This window comes from Peromyscus eremicus, chromosome 3 (genome assembly GCF_949786415.1).
Source record: "Peromyscus eremicus chromosome 3, PerEre_H2_v1, whole genome shotgun sequence".
NCBI lineage: Eukaryota > Metazoa > Chordata > Mammalia > Rodentia > Cricetidae > Peromyscus > Peromyscus eremicus.
In genome coordinates this window covers 148524669-148541769 of record NC_081418.1, presented here as the reverse complement: position 1 = coordinate 148541769, position 17101 = coordinate 148524669, and the positions used below count along the sequence as shown (strand labels likewise).

The window sequence follows — 17101 nt, the reverse complement described above, 5'->3', positions numbered from 1 at the left end:
AGTGTAGATTTATAGGAATGGGTTAATTTAAGATATATGATCTAGCTAGCAAGAAGCCTGCCATGGCCATAGTTTAAAAATAATATAAGCCTTTTGTGTGTTTATTTGGGTCTGAGGGGCTGCAGGAGCCGGGCGGGACCAGAGAAAACTTACAGCTACAATTTACTACTAGTATAATTAGTACCATGCAATAACAAAAATGTAATTATCATTCTCTAATTCCAATTTTAAGTCTGTTACAATGAGTAACAGCAATAGATACAAACTAATACTTATAACTAATTAACAATAAGCAGAATAACTTACTCTGCCCACAGGACTCATGGGATGCACTGTATAGTCTGAAGCCATGTTGTAATTGGAAGCTTCATTTATCACACTTATGGGTCGCTCCTTCTTTTCTTCGGATGTCATGGCTGCAACAGTCCTGAAAAAATACCAATGCTACAGCCTGCTGTCTGTGACTGCTTCACAGCAATGGCTCCCTAGGTTATAAAGGTGGCCTTCTTTTAAACAATTTATCACCGCTTTAAATATAACCAACACTTCTACTTCTAGCCCAACATAAGTTAGTACCATAGTTAAATAAGCATGATTGCAGATATTCTTGGTCATCCAACTGAAAAATCAAAAATCAATTACAAGGGTTTGAGCCATGTGACTGGCAAGCACAAGGTCCTGGACTCAACTGTATGCAAATGCATGTGCATGTACAAACACACACTTGAGCGCACACCTACAAATTACAATGTTAATTATTCTGATGTTAGAAATAACTAACAGCTCAACAGTTTTATGGCACATAATGGTAGGAAATGGTGGTGGTGATGTGGCAACAAACCAATAAAAATGGATTGAAAATGGCTAATTACCATAGCCCCAAACTGAAGGTGAGAAAATAGCTCAAATCAGTTGAACAGATGAAGCTTGCAGATTTCTTTAGCCTAGAATCCTGAGCTCTAGAGCTGAGAGCCAGAGTTTAAGTTCTCATGAAAGAGCTTCTAAAATTACAATTCCTCCAGAAAAAAATTAGATCATGTCTCTCTGCGACAGTAAACAGTTGACACTGTTATACTTGACCACATATGTCCAGATAAAGAAAACTGTTTAACTGCATTGTATTAAATGGGTTACAGCAATCCCATGCAACCCCACTCTGAGTACAGCATTCCATGAAACTCTTCACTTACTGATCATTCACAACAAAGATACAATTATCCTGCGATGGCTGTCCTGTGACTGGGTGCTTGCAGGTCACTTTCCTTTCATTGTGGCTGAAAGAATAAAGAAAAAAAATGAATTATATGTGATACTTCTACAATCATAAACATTTTTCTTATATTTTAGTAGCAAAGCACCCATTTTAAAACTGACATTAAAGTCACTGGACAAATACACCTCTCCTCAGCTTACTTCAGTTGTGTTGTGTGAGTGCAGCTCACAGTTACAGTACCATGAAGTCTACATCCTCATTTGGTCTAAGACTTCAGCCCAATTTCCTCAATATTTCATAAACAAAGTCCAATCGACCAGGCCAGTTACCACTATATCTTTTATTTCACAGGTGAGCCACAAGAGAAAGAATGAGCGTCTACCAATCTCCTTTAATTAGGGCCAAACTTTGGCACATTTCAGAGACAAAAACCACAGGGACATCAGCACACTAAATTCCCATAAAACTAAAAACAAAGAGATATATTTAAATCAATTTTGCCTCACATGGATATATTACATTCTGGTCAGACTCACCAGCCCCACCCTCTCTTATCCTCTCCTCTGTTAACATAGAGAATTCTTTAATAGATGCCCACTTGGCCTTGAGCACCGTCTTTGGTACAAAGGAGCGGTAGCCGACTCCGATCACAGAGAGGCAGAGAAGACAGTGGTTCCAGCCCCTCCTCAGTTCTAACAAATGTATCTCCTGCTTCTTTGCAGACCACACATTCACACTGCATTTGCCATTCTTTCCCATAGACACCAAGTTTGTTCTGGTCTTCACTTTATTTCCAAAGGCTCAAAATCAGACCAAGAATATCCTTGGTTCTGTTGCAATGTGTGTTTGGAATGTCTTCTCAGGAGGTTTATATATACATTAGAGAACGAACTGAGCAGAGTACAGATCTTGTGTTTGCTTACATATTATTTTTTAATCTGTGGAAAAACCCTATGAATGCAGAAAACTGCATCTAGAAGACACAGCCCCCAAAACTGATAAGACATACACCTGCACACATCTCCAATACCCACCAGTTGCTTTTACTTCACTGGGTATTTATGAAACACACCATACCTAATAACACAACTTCACATTCCATTCCAGACAACTGCCCTAACACTTGCCAGTAACTTATATGCTGAAGCCCTTCCAACCATGCCCACTTCCTCAAGCAAACTATATTCCCTTTCAAAGGCAAAAATTCTATCACTGCACCCTCTGCATTTACTAATGTGTAAGACTGTAGTGTCAGCTCCATGAGGTTGTTTCACCTTTATTCCTGTGTCACTAAGGAAATTTTTATTTGCTTCTAACCCATTTTCCCCACAACCTCTGAACTCCGGGCTTTGTCACTTTGTCACTGCTTGACTCTGTGTGTGTGTGTGTGTGTGTGTGTGTGTGTGTGTGTGTATGTGTGTGTGTGATGCTGTGCATGGCCATGTGTATGGTATGCATGTAGCATCTTGCTCTATTATGTTGAGACCTGTTCTTTCTGAACCAGAAGCTTGCTTTTAGGCTGGTCTGGCTGCTCTGCAAACTCTTGGAATCTGTCTTTCTCTGCCTCCCAAAGTTGGGGTTATCAGCATGCTCAGCCATACCCAGTACTTGTGTGTACGCTGTGGGAACTTGGGTCCTCATGCACACAGAACCAATGCTCTTAGCACCCAGCCATTTTCCCAGGCTCAGTACATTTAAATTCTAGGTTGCTGCTGAAGTTGAATAGTAGAACATATGTTTAGCCTGCTTGAGGCTGTGGGCTTGATCCTGAGGTTCCACTCAAAAACAAAACAAAACAAAACAAAACAAAACAAAACTCGTCAAGAGATCTGATACTCTCCGTGAATGGAAAGGCAAAGTGGAAAAGATACATTTTTGTATGTTTTTTAAATATAAATTTGTGTTTCTAAGAGAAGTCTTACAAAAGGGGATAAAATTCAGGTCTTGACTTACAGTTTAAAAAGAGGGACATAGAAAGCTTCTGTGACAACCCTAACCCCATCTTACCCTCCCCCCGCAAAAAATAACAGCCTAGACAGAAAGCCATCAAAGAGAACTCTTTCTAAAAACTGTGATAAGGATGCTGAAGTAGAGCTCCCCACAACTGACGGCTTTTGATGGGAAGGACTCAGTTTTCTTTAAGGGCTGGCCATTGGGAGTTTGACCATGCTCCAGTGAGTAAGTACATGGGCAACACAAATTGGACTCCCCCTTTCTCCTTTTTTTTTTTGAGGGGGGGGACAGCCATAAGGGTGGGGAGAGGCAGATCTGGGAGGACTGGGAGGTGGATGTGATCGGGGTGCATGATGTGAAATTCCCGAAAAAATCAATAAAAATATTATGTAAAAAGAAAATTCCAGGGGGCTGGAGAGATGGCTCAGGGGTTAAGAGCACTGGCTGCTCTTCCAGAGGTCCTGAGTTCAATTCCCAGCAACCACATGATGGCTCACAACCATCTGTAATGAGATCTGGTGCCCTCTTCTGGTGTACAGGCATACTATATACGTGATAAATAAATAAACCTTTAAAAAAAATTTCAGTCTTGAAACAAAACATACCTATATAGTCAGGGAACTAATGAGTTCCCTTTGTCTTGAATTCACTGCAGCAAGGGAGGAAAGCCACACTTAAAGATGTTGATGGCAGGTGCTTTCTACTGTCCTGTATTTCCCTCTAGAACATCTCTATTTGTAGAACAAGATGGGGGTGGGGTGGTGCAGGAGAGCAGTCCACATTAAAGCACCCCTAAAAGGTCCCAGTGCTGGGGGAGGGAACCTGCCTTGCACCACTGCAGCCCTTGATACTGAGCTCCATGGAGTGGGCAGCATTTCTTCACTTTCCTGCATTGTTCTAGACACAACAGAATAACACGGACATTCCTATGAAAACAGTACACACCCGCATGATAAGTAGAACATAAAAAACATATACTTCAAATATAAACTCTAATAAAATTATGTGATGAGATAGAGTTTTTCTGCTAATAAGTTCATGTTGAATTTCTAGTGCCCCCCACCCCCAGAGTTTCTCTGTGTAACTGTCTTGGCTGTCCTGGAACTCACTCTGTACATCGTACTGGCCTTGAACTCACAGAGATCCGCCTGCCTCTGCCTCCCAAGTGCTGGGATTAAAGGTGTGTGCCACCACTGCCAACAAATTTCTAGTTTCTAAAATGATACAAGCCAGAATAACTGAAGGAACAATCTCATCCTTTAGACCACTAATAAATGAAAAACATTGTTATAAATCCTGCTATCCAGTGAGGCCCACACAGTACAGTTCTTTAGGGTACAGAAACCAATAAAGAGAAGCAGATAGAAATGCTACACAAGTTAGTACATAATGATTTCTTTGAATCAAGTAGGGGCAAGAGCTATTTCCCAAATTTAAAGACAATTTTCTGGGATGGGTGTCTAAGCGGTAGGCAGAGTGAGGTCCCCAGGCCCAGTCCGCAGGCCTTCATCTTTGTGGTCTGCCTCATCCTCTTCAAACTGGCCACAGCAGCCCTGTCTCATGCACACAAACTATAAACGTTCCGAGTGCACTTTTCTTGGCGTTCACTTTTCAGGTTAGCCAATGCTCCGTGACCTTTCTTCCCTTGCGTCCTACCAGTCAAACAGACCAGAGTCCATACCTAACTCAGCGGCAGCAGAAGCAACGGCACTATCACAAGCCCACACAATCCAAGCCTCATGGCTAATCAGTAACCCATACGGAGGAAAATAAACCAACAGGACTGCACGATAGTATCTAGGAAGGAGAAGCAAAAAGCCTTTCTCAGACACATTAGCTTTCCACGTGGGGGAAAGAAAACCCGTGATAGCAGATTATAAACACTGGGTAGTCTTCAAGGGAAAAGAAGGCAGTTTGGCCAGTTTCTTAAGTTTTGGGAAGATCAGGAAGATGATTTAATCAGAATATAAGATTTCCTGAGGTTTTTCCTCATAGTCTCAAAAATGTTCTAATATTTTGGCCAATAACTATATTCTGGCTACTTTTAATACTATAACTGCTTGCTGTAGAAACATTTGCTTTTGCTGTATAAAGAAAAAAATTTATTTCATAGTGTGTTAGTCTGATTTCTGTGGCTATAACAAACTGAGATTGTTAATTAATTAAGAGAAAGGGCTTAGTCTTGCTCATAATTTTGGTGATCAGCTAATTAACAGATTGGTTCCAATGCTTAGAGCCTTTGAGGCAGGACATTCATGGTGAGAACACTGTTGAACAGCTCTAGCCCCCTGGCTGCAAGGGCTCAGTAGGGTCCCTTTGTGGGAGCATGCTCTCAACGACCTAAGGACCTCCTGAAAGGTTCTACCTCTCAAAAGTTCCACTGCCTCCCAATAGTGCCATTCTAGGGACCAAGCCTAAATGGGCCTCTGAGGGACATTCAGCATCCAAACTATAGCATGTGGCTAACTTCAGTGACTAAAGCAAATATTGAAACCCCTACTAATATGTTGCCAATAACAGCTAATGCGAGTCTCTGGAATGATAGACTGTAAGCTTATTAGGTGATGTTTTCTGTAACTGGCAACAAAGCTGGAAATACCCACTGTGCAATAAAAGTATATGTTTTAGAAAACTGCCCAGAAGATCTTGTTTGTCTCGCTAAGTTCAGACGTGAGTCCACATGACCTATGAATCATCTCAAAGGAAAGAAAAGGGATTTGATTTAGTGCAAGCAAAACAGGATTGCACAGCGAGGCTTGGCAGCTGCAGCCTGCGAACTCTTTTGGCAGCCCACTAACGAAGCCAGCATCGTGCCTTGCACCAAGGGCCCAACCCACAAGTCACCACATAACTGCAACTGTGTGAGCAGGAGGCAGAAGGCCTGTGGGAACCAGGGAAGCTGCTGTGTTTCTCTCAGGTAGTCAGAAACCTGAAGCCAGCAGCTCAGACGTGTGCTTGCAACTCATTTTGTGCACACGTCTACCCAACTGAAGAGTACCAGCGCTCCTATTTTTTCCAAGTTTGTTGATAGCTCGAGGCTGTAACACAAGACACCACAAGGCAGTTACATTCTCCGGCTTGCTCTGAAGTTGGAGAGATTTTCATCAGTAGAAGTCATTCAGTAACCGCCATCATTGATACTCAATCAAATGTTGACTAGCTTTAAAAACATGCCTGTAGCAGCCAGTTAGTTATTAAATTGACGAATTTTACACTGGCTCAAAATAATGTTTATATTATTATTAAGTGGAACATTCACTAATGCTTTATATAGCAAGCTATTTTCATTTTAATAAACAGGAGGAAAATATTATTTTGAAATCTGGCTGCCACAATGACTGTTTTACCAACTTATTACAAACTAAAAATATGCTGGCATAGGAAACTGGGCCTACAATTAAACTCAATATTTTAGGAACAAAACAGAAAAAGACCCAGAAGTACCCTGACTTTCTTGAGAAATCCAATTCTTAGGTCTTGGTTATGTGGGAAAGCAACCACATGGTTAGCAATGGGAAAGATGTAATTGTTTAAAAACACAAGAAGTATACGTTTCCTGTCCCCACATTCAGTTCCAAATGCCACTTGCTTTTAACTCAGCTCTAAATGCTTCCAGACATGCTGCTAACCCTCAGGGACTCGTTTACCTGCCATGCAGATTAACCCTTTGTTCGCCACCCTTCTCTCCACATTCAGAAAACAGATCATCTCTGCTGTCTTGGGAGAAGAGAGGAAGAGCCTGCGTGTGAAGATTCATTTTGATCCTTATCCAGCAGAACACACAGTTGTCCCTGGTGACAGCTCTCATGGTGACAGCACTGTGCAGACAACCCAGCTGTCTGCTGTACTAGGGACCTGCACTTGACAGTCCTCACAGAGTCCCTGTGAAGTGGGATCATTAGTTACACTGCATAGGTCGATCCACTGGCCACGTCTACCAAAAGGCCAGAACAGGGAGAAGAGGCACTCCCAGGGCTAGACTGCCTCCTTCAGATGGCCACACTCCTTTCTGCAGCCCCTGCCCTGACTTATCATTCATGACATTTCCGGCTCTGTCCTCACCATCTGGTGCAATGGCACCAGAGCAGACAGCACAACTTGCTCAGAAGTCCTTCCTTCCCTCCTTCAGGGACAGGGGATGCTGACTAGGGCACATGTAGCTTGGCTAGGGGTTCCTCCAGGCTCTGCCACCAGCCTCACCAACATCATGTCCATCTGAAGCTGCCACAACACCTCCAATTCCAATTTAAACTCGATGCCTTTTCATCTTGCTATGCTCTCTCTCAAGCTTTGTAACCATTTTCTTCTCTTAGTCAGCTGTTCCAATAAAAATTATCACCACAGCAGATTTAGAAATGTTATATCACATTCCCCTATCACAGGTACCACAGAGTACAAATGCCACCAACTCCAAGGCATGCATCTCACCAACAGGAACTGAAAATCTGGCTCAGCCCAACCCAGGAAAGGGGCTTAAAGCTGGGTAGGAAAACGTGAGCACATTGCAACAAGCCAAGCGGGAGGCTGAAAGACTCTTTACAGACTAGAACAACCGCAGTGCAGATCCCGAGAGAACACACACCAGAGAATGTATAAACTGTCCTTTGAAAAAGCTCTTAAAAATAAAAATAGCATGTATATTACATATACCTATAAAAAGAAACACTTGGAATAGATTTTAAATAATTCTGAAGTAACTCAAGAATAATTCAATTAGCACTATGGTAGTTAAAGACAAAATGTTCCTGTCACATCCACCTGAGTGTCACAACAGGGTTACATCTCAGACCACTTGGTAAATTAAAGGCAAAAAAAGACTAAAATAATTCCAACACAGCTTTTTACCCATAGGCAACTTTTGTGAGTATGAGTCTGAATTTGTATATTTATCTCCCCCTCAACCCCCAACCCCAGACAAGGGTTCTCTGCGTAGTCTTGAACATCCTGGAACTCACTATGTAGACCAGGATGGCCTTGAACTCAGAGATCTGCCTGCTTCGGCCTCCCCAGTGTTGGATTACAGGTGTGTGCCACTTCCGCCTGACTAGGATGTTTTCTTAATGAAAGGAATAGCTAGCATTGGATGGTCAAGGCAGAAATATGAATCTAAGATGTGCGTAAAAATTCAGGGTAAATTTCTGCCACGTGTAAAAAAATTAAGCCATGCTGTTTCTGGTAGAGGCTAGAACTCATCCCATGAGAGCAGACGGCCTGCACTATCTCAACCACTCTGCACCAAGGCTGTGCATCCCATCTTCAAGGGGAGGAAGGTGGCGGTTCTGGCAATGGAGTCAGGGTCTGCACACACACAGAGCAGCTCTACCACTGAGCTATACCCACTGGAGTACCACATTCAGAGCAGTCTACTTCTTAAATTTTAATTGTAAATTACCAAACCATTTCTGTGTCTGTTATATATCACAGGTTTTTCTGATCCCAAGACATTTTAGAAAGCACTTTAATCTACCTCATTGTAACTACTTCTTTATGCTGTACCACAGCTATATAAAATGTGCACCAAAGAGAAAAAACAAAACATACAACCTCTACCTTTCTGGAAGGATAAAGTGTTTGGTTGTATCAAGGTATATTAATAAGTATGATGCCTTACCAAACCATAGTTGAAGTAGGATGTGCTAGAAGAATTAGTTACTGAAAACAAATACAACTGGGTACTGGGTACTTCTTTGATTTACAGGATTGCTGGCTACCTGTACCATCTTTAATATGAAATAAAATGGCACAGGCAACTATAATTTAATGAACAAGGAACACCAATAATATGGCCTATACCTAAAATTTATTGTTGAGCGGTCTAGAGTGGAAAAGCATATACAAAGACACATAGCAGAATAAAAATGATTTCAGTATATAACAGTGGTTTAAAGGACTATTTTAAAAATGGCAAAGAAATGTGTACAAAAAAATATTGTTACAAAAATTCCAGGGTAGGTGGGAATTCTTAAAATAAAATTCAGAACCTCAACTACAAACATACAACAATACTCCATTTGTCATTTAAAAGCAATAACTTGGTATTTAAAAATATATAACCTATAATTTCATGAATTCAGACAACTCTACCACTCCCTAATGAATGCTAATTAGTAACACTCAGTAGTAACATAGATTAAATAGACATTTACTGTACCATTGGGAAGGATGCAAACAGCAAACCAGAAAAAGCCAAGTTCAAGCCTTAATTCTTAGGCATATCACTTTAGACATGTAACCTAATCCTATCCTACATGTAAATTACCACACAATTTAAAGTACTCCAACTGCTTTACTGAGGATGAAGCATTCTTTTTAAGAGTCAAAGTGACCAAGTACATAATCCAATTCAAATAGAAAATGTTGATGATTTATCTATTCTTTTAACAATATTTTACTTTAAAATTGTATGTGTATGAATACTCTGTCTGCAAGTACTTAAGTGTACCATGTGCATGCAATGCCTGGGGAGGCCAGAAGAGGGAGCTGGATCCCTTGGAACTGGAGTTATAGAGGTTGTGAGGTGCCATGGAGAAGTGGATAACCGAACCTGGGTCCCCTGGAAGTGCAGCTGGTGCTCTTGACCACTGAGCCAACTCTCCAGTGTCTTAATTTACCTATTTTTCACTCCACAGTATTTACTTATTTTTAGAAACTACATCAGCTGTACTGAAACAATGATCTCATGAGCATAAGTCAAAACAATACCCATGTGAAACAAGATGAACTTCCTTTCAAAGTGGATGCATCATTGTCGGCACTGCAAATGCTTTTTACTCATTCAAATGAGCCCTGGCAACACAGCCTCAAATACAAGAACATAATGACAAAGAGTAACAAAGCTATAGACAAAATATGGGCGGCAGGGGCTTAGCCAGCACTTATGGTCCAAGTCAGTCAACAGGTAATCACCATCATGTGCCCAGGGCAAAAGTGGGATGGAAATCCAACGCAGAAGAGCTGAGGGATGCCCTTCCTTTAAGAGATGAACAGAGTGGTGACAATTAGCCACGCAGGCAGAAGTGTAGGCCCAGTTAGGGGCTTCTGCAGAGCCCTGTGTCTGGAGACACTGACTTCTAAATGTGGCCTGTGTGGAACATCCTCAGTTGGCTAGCTATGAGTGGGCAGGCTTTGACCTTGGCAGTGAGATGGGGTCTCTCGAATACAGAGATTTTCCTCTCTCACTTAACTTGCTTAGTAACTTTAGTTACTCATGCTGACATGTTATTAAGCATCTAATATGCCCAAGGTTTTGCTCACCACAAGAGAACAAAATATACAGTTTAAGCCTGAAAAGGGCTGAGACAGCCATCTGAGTTTACCACACTCAACTCCTGCCAAGTATAACTAGCTTCTACTATAGAGCCAAGGAAACTTTTAGGTCCATTTCAAGTCATTTCCCTACAGCTATGCTTACCATCTCTTTGTCAGATTTAATTTCCTGTTCATTCAAAAAGAAGTTACAGCAGATTCTTCTCACTTGAACTTTGGTAGCAGCCAATGACCTCTGATGTCATAATGCCTCAAAACCATCTTTGTCTAAGCTGTGTGCTCATCTGTTCCAAGGCATCATGCCACAGATTAATGCACTGCTTCGGTTTAAAACACAGACTTTTAATTTTGAAAGGGAATAGAAGTATTCACGACTTCCCCATCTACAGAACTTCTTGAATCTTCCAGCTTTGGGCAGAATCTTAGGTGGAAGCTGAAAACTCAGCAACTTCAGGGAAAAACTGCGAATCTTCAAGCTGTCAAGTTCAACAGAACGGACCTGAAGCCCCATTTCTACGCTTCCAAATATGTAGGTGAAATATACCACACAGAGAACCATAAGGTAGCAATCTAGCCCTTAAATTTGGTATTGTATATAATGACAAAAAATGTTAGTCACATAAAAACTGTTCAGTAAATCATTCTTATTTGTTACATAAAATTGAAACAAGATATATTTCTTAAGAATTATTGTCCTTTCCTCATATAAAACATCTATTCTTAACAAGTTGAAATCAAAGCCACTATTGAACCTTCCTGAAAAGCATAATGCCATAAATGTCAATAGGAAAAGACTTCAGAAGCTCCAATATGTACAACATAAACAATGCGTCTATAAAACAGAGAAAAGAAATTCTAAGTAAAAGAGCTTTTCAAAAACAAAAGGAGGCTCAGTATAACTTTCTTATACATGCTTTCAAACTAAACATATTTATATTATAATTTGAAGAAGTATGAATTGGTATTGCCAGTAAGAATAAATTCATAAAGTCACATTTGTTAGCTTCAACAATTTATGTTCCTAAAACTTCTTCCAATGGGAAAAAAAATACTGTCTCTAATATAAAATTTTCTGCTAGTATTTTGTTCTTAAAGTTTAGGTTACAAAGGATTCCTACTTTGAATCACACCACAGAAACAGTCCCCAGATTAGAGAAACAAAGGAAATTTAAACTAATTGTTAATCAATTTAAACTACATTAAAATTTTTAAACATTATACAATAATATTGTCTATATTTTCCATAAGAATATCTGAAGAACTATTCATCTAATTTTGGGGGGAGAGTACCCAACTTCTCATCTGAGTAGGTTAAAAAAATTAAGGTAAATTGAGATTTGTTTCAAAATAAAAATTCTTGGCTTTAAAGTAAGCCATGTCTACGATGTATTTATGTAGCTGGAAGTTAAGGGCAGACTAAGACATGATTTCTTAAAATGTGCAATTGCAAACCGAATAAACATATTTACATGACTATAATAGCCTCTGCACTGGGCACCTGCGTGGCACCAGGGCTGCAGAGTGCTCACTCCAGGCCAGTCACTGAGAGCAAGGCAGAAGCTCTAACAGCAGGAAGGAGTCACTCACCTCCTTAATCACATACATCCTTCAAGACCTCAGCTACAGGCACAGTGGACCCCGATGGAAACAGACTCAACTCCTTTGTCTCTGAGCCGCGCTCAGTGAGTCCTGTGAGGACCAAAGACCAAGGAAACGCACTGTGGCTTCCAGGCTGGCCTGCCACTCTGAAGTCTGACACCGCACTGACGTCACACTCTAGCCTGTCACTGCACCCGCAAATTACAGCAGTTTCTCCAGGAAGAATGTGTTATGATTAAGCTTGCCTTCTAGCCAAAAAATAAAACATGACTTCAATTTCCTTAAATTTGGCATAGAAGATAGGGTAAAATATCAAAGTATATGATTACAGATAGCTTTTGAAGAAAATGCTCAGTGAGAAATTTAAAATAATGCTCTAAGTAATTGGGCATGTACTGTTTGTAATCATACCAACTAAAAGGACTCCTCTTTTTTTTAATTTAAAAATTTTTTTGTTTTGTTTTGTTTTTTGAGACAGAGTTTCTCTGTGTGTAGCCCTGGCTGTCCTGGAACTCACTCACTCTGTAGATCAGGCTGGTCTCAAACTCACAAAGATCACCTGCCTCTGCTTCCAGAGTGCTGGGATTAAAGGCTCCCCTGACCTTGCATTGTTCCAAAGTCAGTACATATTATTTCAAAATTCAACAAATAAAAGACAGAAAGGCTGAAATTCCTGTTTTTCACCATCCAGAAACAATGATAGTTGCTCAGATTGACTATTTACTATCGTATTGTCAAGCATTGTACAAACCCATGCAGGCCTCATAATCCAAGTGGATAGGTTCTGTTCTTACCTTCATTTTACTGAAAAAATTGAGGCACACCAGTGGCTGAGTCATTTACTTGTGGTCATAACTGCTAATGAAACCTGAAAGTGTGAGTGTCGCCACTGCCCAGGCATTTTATCAGTTATGCTAATGCTCAAAAGACATTCTGTTGAAATACACTTTGAGAGCCAAGTTTGTGTACACAGGAGGTCATCACAGCAGTCCGCTGCCTCACAACAGGCCGACTGACGTTCCTAACTTTCACTTGACGACTTCCCACCAGCTGGCTAAACCTGTTCACTAACAGATGCTTATTTTTAATTTCTTGTTATAAACAAGCAAATAAAAACTTGTCATTGCCTAACTTAGTGCTTTTTGGTGTGTTTACTGTGCCACCACACTGTTGTGTCTGTAGATGTGTGGTCCTGCAGGAAGTAGTCCAGCCTAATCAGTGGTCAAAGGCAACCAGCCCTGGAGTCTGATGCTGCATTTTCAAGTTCAGTGCCTTCTCTGATCACAGAGGGTCACCCATCCTCTGCTTTCTTTGAAGGAAAACAAGTCTAACATATAATCCTATGGGCCTTTTGTGAGAATGAGAAAAATCATATAAAGCTACATAATCAAAAGCTGACTTATTTAATGGCTGACCGTATTTCTTTTATAGTTTGTTCTCTTTCACAAAATGATAATTTATATGAGAATGGGCAAACCACTTTACCAAACATACTGTAAATATCTTGTTAGAATGTTAATGGTATAATACTTTTCTAATATGTTAACTGGAGCTGTCTTAAAACCAAATCTAACACACAACCTAATGGGTGCTAAAGCATCCCTTTACCATGAAACTGCTATAACAAAAATTAAAACCAGAGGACAAAATTGTTTCACTATGTAGTCTGAAATATAAGAAAGCAGGCCAACAGTTTGCTAAAACCAGAAGGCTATACATATGGTTCATATTCCTCCCCTCCTTTTTTAGGTTCATATTTTGCTAATTTCAATTATAATCAATTTAAACTTTTTACACTAAGAAAGAAAATAATCCCACTCTCAGAAAAATAAAAGTCAATAAAACTTCCCTCACAATTCCAAGGGCAAAATAGCAGAAATCCTATCAACTTATAAACAGAATGAGATAGCTAAAATATAGAAGGCTTATTATCTCTCACAGCAATTAGACTTTCTATTACCTAATGAAGATTTCCTTATCAGGACAGCTTTGTGATAAAGAGTCTTCCTAAATTCACTAAGCCAAATACAATGATGCATGTTTATATGCCAACATGTAGGAAAGCCAAGACTAGAGGATTGTGAGGTAGTGGCTAGCTGTAGAGGGTAGTGCCCTGAGTCTGGGGTCTATCAGGTGGACTTAATTATCAAAATGACTCCACTGAGAGATGTCTAGGATTGGTAACGCACAATCTTGGGCATGTTTTGGAGGGCATTTCCTAAGAGGACCAACATGTGGAAAGGTGGGCTGTGTGTTAGTGACTGATCACACCACAGCAGACCAGAAAGCAGAGGGAATGCTTCACAGGAACTAGGGGCTGAGTACAAACTTCAAAGTCCACAGCTTCCCCAAATAGTGCCACCACTTGGGCAGCTGGGTTCAAATATGAACACTGGAGAACATTTCAGGTTAAAATCATGACAACCTATCCTGTTCTAAAGAAACAAACAACAACAAAAAAAAAACCCAAGCACTCAAAAGAACAAAGTAATGTACTAAAAGAAAGTTTTCTATTATCCTAGCATATCTGATTTAGACGTGATCCCATACGAAGGTAGAACATTTAAAATAAAATGAAAACAGCACAGTATTTACAGAATCACACAGTAGGATGGTGGTTCTACATAGCACTGCCTGGAGAAGAAGAATAAAATGAAGCAAGAGATCTGTTTGAAGAGTCTAGGAACTACCAGGGGCCTTAAGAGTGACAAATCAACCCAGCATTTGGTCTGAGAAGTTACCAGAGCCTGTATGGTTTCTCTGGGGCCCTCGCCCACTTATTCACTGTTCACAGTCCTCCACAGGGAAACTGTGATGGGCCATGGGCGTAAAAGGGACAGTAAGATAAGGTCCCACCTCTCAAGGTCATGACAGGACAAACTGACAGTTTAATATGAGAAAGCAGGCTGTAAACAAATCATTAAAACATAACCTGATTTACAGAGCCCAGAAGAGGAAATGGCTAACTGCCCGGGGATATGTGGAAACCACTAACAATGTGATGGCTGACCTAACTATTGCAAGATGAAATCTGTTAGGGGTAGCTGTGTTGAGAGCACACGTTAGCAAAACATCTAAACACCACACCTACAAAAGCTTCCCAACAGCAGACAAACTATTTACTTCAAGAAAAACATGATTAATGATAAGGTAATTCCCATGTGCCTTGTACAATTCTGTCCAGCTCATCTCATATACTTACAATAATCACATTTTCAGGAAGAAAGCTGAGAAAAGATAGACATCCCACTACACTGTTGGAGTTAATCAATTTCAAACCAGTGGGGAATCCTAAATCACAACGAATCTCCATTTTCTTTTCATGTATCTCTAAAGTATAGGGCAGAAGCCATGCCTCATTAAGAGGGAGGGGACCAGTGAGATGGCTCAGCTGGTAAAAGTTATTGCCATGTAAGCCTGACAACGTGAGTCTGATTTCTGAAGCCCACGGTAGGAGGAGAGAATGAAGTCCCCAGAGTGGGAATATACACCTCCTCTGTACACAAACAAAAATAAAGCATTTTTAAAAACCACAGAGAGGCGGGCAGTTGGTGGCACACGCCTTTAATCCCAGCACTCGGGAGGCAGAGGAAGGTGGATCTCTGTGAGTTCGAGGCCAGCCTGGGCTACCAAGTGAGTTCCAGGAAAAGGCACAAAGCAACACAGAGAAACCCTGTCTCGAAAAAACCAAACCAAACCAAACCAAACCAAACAAAAACAAAAACAAAAAACCAAAAACAAACAAAACAAAACAAAACCACAGAGAAGGGGTAGAGTTGGCTCAGTTAAGGTTAAGAGCACTGGCTGTCCTAGCAGAGGACCAGGGTTTGATTACCAACACCTACATGGCAACTCACAACCACCTGTAACTCCCATACCAGTGGATCCAACCCCTGGCCACTGCAGGTACCAGGAACACACATGGTAAAGAGATAATACAGACATGCAACCAAAACACACACACACACATTAAATAATAAAGAAAAAAAAAATCAGAGAGAAAGTTCAGTGAGGTTCTCCTAAGAATTTTCCACAACACAAATGTTTCAGCATACCTCCAGGCTATCTGTAGGGTGACTGAGGGTCCAACCAGGACTACACCAACACACGTTTCAGCACACCTCAGGCATGTCTGTGAGATGACTCAAGGCCCAGTTGTAATACTGTCATTCTTCAGTCACTTCTCAGTTGTATTTAATCTTAAAAATGCCATTGTTGTCCTTGACTTACTTGACCTATCAGGATCCTCAACATTATTCTGCAAATCAGACTTATCCTGAATACCTCAATCTGAAACCCAATTCCATTCATGGGGTCAATTTACTCATAATTAATATTCAAATATAGGTCCTTGTAATGAGAAAGAAACACACCTTCTAGTCTTTTATTCCAGTACTTAACACTATTGTAAGACAGGAAGTGTAAGATGTCTCATTGGTTGGTTACTGATTTTCATCTCCAAGATCATTTAATACAACAAACCTTTCTGATGAGAAAAATACTAGAATGAACTTGACTTTGTGGTACATGCCTGTGATCTCAGTTCCTAGGAGGTAGAGACTGTCTTAAAAATCAAGAAAGGAGAGAGGGGGATGGGTCCATTTACTATCCAGAAAATATTCAAAGATGTTTTGTGTTTCAAGCCGGTGTTCCTTTAGAGATAAAAATCTCACAAAAAAGCAAACGCCTGGAACAAGTAATTGGAAGAGATGAATGATTTAGGAATCCAATTAGTTCATAAACACCTGCTTAGGAAGAAACCAATTAGAATGAAAAAGGCCTTCATACCACTAGAATCTTCCTCCTTGGGGAGTGGTAGCTATTAACACATACTTGCTTACTAACAAGGACTCAGAACCTTTAAACTTGAGAATATCTAGTCTTAGGTCACTAATGAGCAGTCTGACCTTCTTTCTAAAGGCAGTTCAGTAAGAGTCTGATGTAAGACTTTAAACATTCCCTATTTCTTCTTCTAGTCCTTTCTAAATTCTGCTTTTTGCCTAAGTTACAACTAATTCAATTAGTTTATAAGCTGTGTAGAACCTCACCAATCTACATTACTTAAGTCCT

General features: G+C 40.4%; 1 protein-coding gene and 1 long non-coding RNA gene across 3 annotated transcripts in view; one reads left to right on the top strand and one right to left on the bottom strand.

Annotated features, from left to right (window-relative positions):
* The window catches only part of LOC131907486 (pleckstrin homology domain-containing family A member 5-like), a 114509-nt gene that overhangs the window by 10906 nt on the left and 86502 nt on the right, over nucleotides 1-17101 (bottom strand). Inside the window, exons 4-5 of the mRNA XM_059258737.1 lie at nucleotides 1191-1274; nucleotides 307-427 (exon numbers count right to left, since the gene is read on the bottom strand). Of these exons, the coding sequence (XP_059114720.1) occupies nucleotides 307-427; nucleotides 1191-1274 (205 nt within the window). The remainder of the gene's footprint in view (nucleotides 1-306; nucleotides 428-1190; nucleotides 1275-17101) is intronic.
* The window catches only part of LOC131907487 (uncharacterized), a 34938-nt gene continuing 28527 nt past the window's right edge, over nucleotides 10691-17101 (top strand). For both annotated transcript variants that reach the window (XR_009378412.1, XR_009378413.1), the window contains exon 1: nucleotides 10691-10961. This is a non-coding gene — a long non-coding RNA (uncharacterized LOC131907487). The remainder of the gene's footprint in view (nucleotides 10962-17101) is intronic.